Genomic DNA, 6,144 nt, shown 5'->3' with positions numbered 1-6,144 from the left:
TTCAAAATCTGGTGAAATGTCATCGTTCTGTTACAAACTCTCCAGACATTTTGCAAATTCTTGAAAAAAGAAAACCTGGCAAATAGAGTCAGGAGGGTGAAACTCTGAGCCATTTCCACTCTATAAAAAGCAAATCTACAATAAAACAGGATACCAAACAATCCCGTTAAAAATAAAACTTTAGCTTCTGGTTGGTTAAAATCTGGAGCAATTCAAACCAAAGAAGATGAATGTTGAAACGCATCTATTGAGAAGGAAGTCCAACACTAACGCTGTGTTTCTAGGGGGTTCACCGGCCACGTCTATTATTTAGATTTAACCTAAAACGTCTACAGAGAACTTTAAGGTGTGTATTGCTATTTGTTAGATCTTCTGTTTGCCTTTAAAATACTTTATGGATTTAAAAGAATTAGTAAATTAAACAAGTGAATTGCTGAAATGCCAGAAGGAGGAGGGCAATAAGCCTGTATAATAATCCTGCTATAATAAAAAAAATATTACAAAGCTGTCATATGTGGACACTGTATATATTGTATATATCCCATGCATTGAGCAGATGAAACGAGTAGATTTCTACACTGAAAGATCAATAAATTTGTATTTGTTTTTAAGTCAATGAGTCGATGCAATCAACTGGTTTTCCATTGATAGAAAACTTTAAATCAAATTGACTGGATGATCTGGTTGAACTGTAAAGTGCCTTGAGACGACATGTGTTGTGAATTTATATCTATATAAATAAACTGAATTGAACTGAGTTGAATTAAATAAAGTCAATCAATCAATAGTTGAATCTACATTTGACTCTTTAGCCATTAGCTAGCTCTTCCTATGATGGAAATCACTAAAAGGTCTTAGATTAATGTTCAGAATTTCTTCCATGTATGATTAGTATTTTCTTTTCTCCTGCACTGTATTTGTCAACATTTGGCATTTTGCTTGAACTTCTCTGTCAAACTTTCAGAATATGAAGCACAAAGCTCTTTACCAACAGCTGCACAAGAACAATAAACCAAAGACATCTTCAGAACCGGCCGTTCTGCATCTGGACAGGCTTCAGATAAAAGCCCCCAGTGGAGGACTGTATACAAGCCTCCAATCAAAAAACGATCTGGTGATCTCCATTGGAGGTTTTTACTTGAAGAAACATTGAAAATGTGTTCCATGTTTTTATGGAATGCACAAGACTAAAGGCCATTTTTAGCCGTTTAATTCATGTTTTTAGTGTTTTTGGAACGGGTTTTACAAATGCTCTGTTTATGGGAGGAGTTTTCCAGAACAGAAGAAACAAGCTAAAGGCCCGACTTTTACATTTTATATTCTGTGAAGCAGAGATGGCCGTCTACGTCTCTGCAGAGACAGACTGCAGGAGGGAGCTCACCTTGATGCCGTGGATCTGTGGAAGTGCAACTTTAAAGGAGTCATAGAATGCAAAACAGAATTTCCATTTTGATAGATGAATAACGATAGTTCAGGGGGTGAAATGGACGTACAGAGAAGTTCAAACCACATCAACACCTCCTGAAAATCTCACAATTCTAAACCATAAACCGGCGAATCTAAACGAAGCACCACACTGACAATTAGGGCATGTTGCCTTATTTGCTTCTGGCCTTTACTGTTGTCACCCCCCGACATTGACATACAGAGCAATTTCAATTTGTTGGGGCGCTGACTGGACCAGACCAGGCATTCGTACCGAGCCGTCAGCTCTAGGGCTGGTCCGGGAACCCCAGCAGAAGAGGGCAGGGAGCCAGTCTGGGACGGTATGCATCCCCCCCCACCTACCTTACCGTGCAGGCGGGGGAAGCAAGGGGTCGCCGGTGTACAGGCTACCATCACTGGGTCGGGTTCGGTCGCTCTGTCCCCCGCTGGCCCCCTGTCCCCTTCCCCCATAGTTCCCGGACCAGCCCTAGAGCTGACGGCTCGGTTCTGCAGCACTGTAGGCGACCAAAATCCCAAATGATTTTGAAATTCCCCCGACATTTCTTTAGGTCTGAAAAGTCGGAAAAAGAGGCCGTCTGGTCACCCTACCATATCAACAATCTGATGTTTCAGTGAGTGAGTGCTTGTTGCTATGATGCATCTTTGCTCAGCAGCTTGGCTCGTTGTAAACCAACCAATCAGAGCACAGCTCTTCTAATTATTCATACAATAAAAGGAAGAAAACCTGTCGTTTCATTCTAGGGCTTTTAACCAGGCTGCATTAGGGCTCATAGAACAGCTAATATGCCATTTTCAGCCCAACCAATGTTACACACCCTATTCAGAGACCTAAAGGACCAAATACCCCATAGAATCATTCTATCACCCCTTTGAAACAAGAATAAGGCTGGTTTCACTTCCACAGAACATGGAGAATTTTGTTCAGCTGTGGAGTTTTAACAACATTTTATTTACTCCGTCAGATGATGAAGAACCACGATTTAACAAGCTCCTCATTTCATGATTTTCAGCCAAAACTTGCTTTTATGATTTTTAACTAACTTTGTTTTGCATCAATTGATTCTATTGTTTGGATTGTGTAAATAAAGGGATGTTAAAGGTGAAAAAGATTCTATGTATCCTGTTGTTGTGTGAATCAGTGAGCTGCTGGCTGTGCAGCAGGTTTCCTGCTGAAAGCATCCAGGACTGAAGCAGCTGAGCAGAAGCATTTCTTACCGGTCAGACACATGTCAGTAGAAACCCTGTCAATGAGCAGGACATCAGAGCAGGCCTCCTCACATGGCTCTATGAAGAAGCTTTCTGCTGTGGTGAACCTGCAACACATCAACAACAATGTTTGGGATTCAGTCCCACAGCTGGAGGAGTAGGAACTGTTTCAGACAACATAGTGAGCAGCTGTTGGTTCCCTCTGCTTGGACTGCAGGAACCCATCAGCTCCCAGAACCTTCTGCTCTACTGGTGACTTTAAACAGAAACAACCTGTAGAAACCAAACTTTCTCCGGTGTCAGCTGTTCCGTTAGCCTTGCAGGAAACCCCCCATTTCTAACCACAGTGAGGCCAGCAGAGCCGGTACCGACCCGGTGAGGCCCCCCCAGAGCCCCCCGACCGCCTGACTCACCACGGACACACAGTGAACTCACTACACATACTTACAAGCGGAAAGTGCCAGAGCTAGCCATCTTCTTTCTCCTGGTTAACCTCAGTGACGTGTCCTCCTCTTCTTCTTCTTCTTTCATTTCATTCTTCTTCTCTTCTTCTTCTTGTGCTTTATGGTGGTTTGCAAACAACTTTTTGGTGCATTACTGCCACCAACTGAAATGGAGGGTGAATCGTGAATAAAGTAATTCAATATCCAGTAAACTAAAAAAAATAAAATATAATAAATAAATCCTCTTAAACAAATTTGTCTTTTAACAAAGTTCAATAATAAGGAAAAACTATGGAAGCCCGTTTCCGCCACTTTGTAAAAAAAAGACAAAAATATATCTCATTATATTGAGTTAGCGTCTCATTATAATGAAAAAAAATCTCTCTCATTATTATGAGATCTTTTTTTTTTCTTTTTTTACAGAGTGGCGGAAATGGGCTTCCATAAAAAACCCTTAGATTTAGAATCCAAGTTTAAAATGTATTTTAAGTTTAACTTTAATTCATTGACTTGCAATCTGTTTATTAATTAATTTATCTGATTGACATATTTAGTGCCAAACAGTATAATGTGCTTCACTGTTTCTGCTTGAAAACAAAAATCATCCTTCGCTGTATCATGTTTCCCTATTTTAAACAATGTGCTGTTTAAACCTGGATGGCCAAACCATAACCTTCATATCATCTTTTTCTCCTTTCTATTCCTTTCTGTTTTTCTAATAAAGCCAAGTTTCTTTTAATATTATACAACAATCTACCAGTTATTTCTTCTTCCCACTGTTTCTGCCATCTTGATCTAATCCTTTCCTTAATTACTGATTTTATTTAAACTTTACTAAATTGACTTATTATATCAATTAAACTACCATAAGTTTACTTGCTTGTTTTGCACATCTATCAGCCATCTCATTCCCTTCTATTCCATATGAGAAGGAATCCAAATAAAATATTATTTTTATTATTCTATTAATCACATTGCTTGAATTCTAAATAATAATTGCTGAATTTCTGCTAATATATCAGGTCTGCTGTCTGAGTGACTGTGTTTAAATGAAAATAACGCTGAACTAGAATCAGAGAAAACTATGCTTCTTAATGGACGGATTTCTTCATTCCCTTCCAAGGCCTACATGATCCCAAACATTTCTCCTGTGTAGACTCAAACTCCGTCACTGACTCTCTTACTTGATTAAATATAAAATTCTGCAACTACAAACGAAACACCATTCTTATTATTTGGATCTTTTGAAGCTCCGTAAAATTTTAACAAACCCATCATATTTCTCATCTAAATATTGCTGAACCATATTTAAATCCGAGATATTCTCCTTGTTTTTCCGTTTAAACAGCAAAGTTAAATCAGTAACTATATTAGGCAACAATGATGGCTGAATTAATGACCTAATAACTGTTTTACTGACATTTATATGAGATAATTCTAGATCTTTTATAATATTATCTGCTGACCATCCAAAGGAATTTAATTTCTTCTTTCCTTTTTTCCAACATGGTTTTAAAATATATTGACATGGATGAGTTTCACAATGATTCTTTACCTGAAACCAATAAGTAGAAAGTAATTGTAATGTCCTCCACTGTAGTGGCATTTCTACCTGTAATGCTGATGTTGTTCTTATGTGCATAATCTCAATGCTTGATACAGAACAATATCCAATTTAAGTAATGACTCTAATGCTGAACCAAAAGCACTACATCCATAATAAAACCGGACCTAATTAAACCTGTATAAACTGATTTCAATGCTTTCCGCTCAGCTCCTCACTCATTCGCAATCAAACATCTCATAACATTTAGAACTCTTTTACATTTATCAATCATCTTTTTAATTAGAACTTTCCAACTACGTCTTTCATCCAACCATATGCCCAAAAATTTAAATAGCTTTACCCCTTCTAAGTCATAAATTTTTATCTTTATATCTTCAGAAACTTTTTTCTTAGTAAAAAACAAAACTTTTGTTTTATCTACAGAGATCTTGAATCCCCATCTAAAGGACCAGTCTTCTATTTTATGAATGGCTTCTTCAACCTTTTTTAACTAAGAAATCACATTTTTTTACCTCTTTTCCAAACTGCTCCATCATCAGCAAATAAAGAAACTCCCATTTCATTCTCAACATCTTCAAACATATCATTAATCATTATAGAAAATCATAATGGACTAACTATGCTTCCTTGGGGAATACCATTTTCAGGATAAATATTTCCTGAAAATTGTTTTCCTATTCTTACTTGAACATTGAACCGGCGATTCCCATCTTCTTTAATTGTATCATAAAACCTTCCTTCCACCTCATATCATAACCGAAGTCAAAGAAAACAGCTACCATATTGTCTGTATTAACCTGTGCTCCCCTAATTTCATGTTCCACGTATAGAACAGGATCCATGTTATTTCTACCTTTTCTGAATCCACTTTGAAATTTGGATAAATATTTTATCTTTTCTCCCTGGGTTTGATCTTTCTTCAACTGACTTTAAAATAGGAATAATAATTGTTTTTTTCCAAGCTTTAGGTAAATGACACTCTTCCCATATCTTGTTTTAAAAATCCAATAAAACACTTTTAGAAGAATAACTTAACTGATTTATCATAATCTATGAAATTTGATCTTTACCTGGAGATGAATTATTGGATTTCTCTAAAACATTCTTCAGTTCTACAAAAGAAAAAGGAACATTTAATAAGTCACTACTGTTTACACTTTTAACTAATAATTGACTGTTTTCATTAATTGTGCATTCTCTTTCCCTTATTTCTTTTTCAGTTAGATTATTTAAGCTGTGAATTTTAGCAAACTTCTCCACTAACATCTCTGCTTTCTGCTCCTCTGTCACAGCATATATATTTAAATCTTTCAGAACTGGATATCCACATTCTCTCTTAATTCCATTCATTCTTTTTATCATAACCCAGATATTTGAAATTTTAGTTTCTCTACCAACTGAATAATAAAAAGATTGCCAGTAAATCCTTTTTGCAAATTTTACAGATCTTTTGACAAGAGCTTGTGATCTTTTATATTCAAT

General features: G+C 36.6%; 1 protein-coding gene across 1 annotated transcript in view; it reads right to left on the bottom strand.

Moving 5' to 3' along the window:
* The window catches only part of LOC107100570 (phosphatidylinositide phosphatase SAC1-A-like), a 25,992-nt gene extending 22,777 nt beyond the window's left edge, over positions 1-3,215 (bottom strand). The window contains exons 1-2 of the mRNA XM_015399107.1: positions 3,101-3,215; positions 2,662-2,759 (exon numbers count right to left, since the gene is read on the bottom strand). Of these exons, the coding sequence (XP_015254593.1) occupies positions 2,662-2,759; positions 3,101-3,183 (181 nt within the window). The 5' untranslated portion in view covers positions 3,184-3,215. The remainder of the gene's footprint in view (positions 1-2,661; positions 2,760-3,100) is intronic.
* Positions 3,216-6,144: the final 2,929 nt, after the last annotated feature.

Source organism: Cyprinodon variegatus, unplaced genomic scaffold, assembly GCF_000732505.1.
Source record: "Cyprinodon variegatus isolate N-32 unplaced genomic scaffold, C_variegatus-1.0 Scaffold988, whole genome shotgun sequence".
NCBI lineage: Eukaryota > Metazoa > Chordata > Actinopteri > Cyprinodontiformes > Cyprinodontidae > Cyprinodon > Cyprinodon variegatus.
Note: the sequence above shows the minus strand (reverse complement) of the source record. Positions and strands in the feature narration are given on the sequence as shown.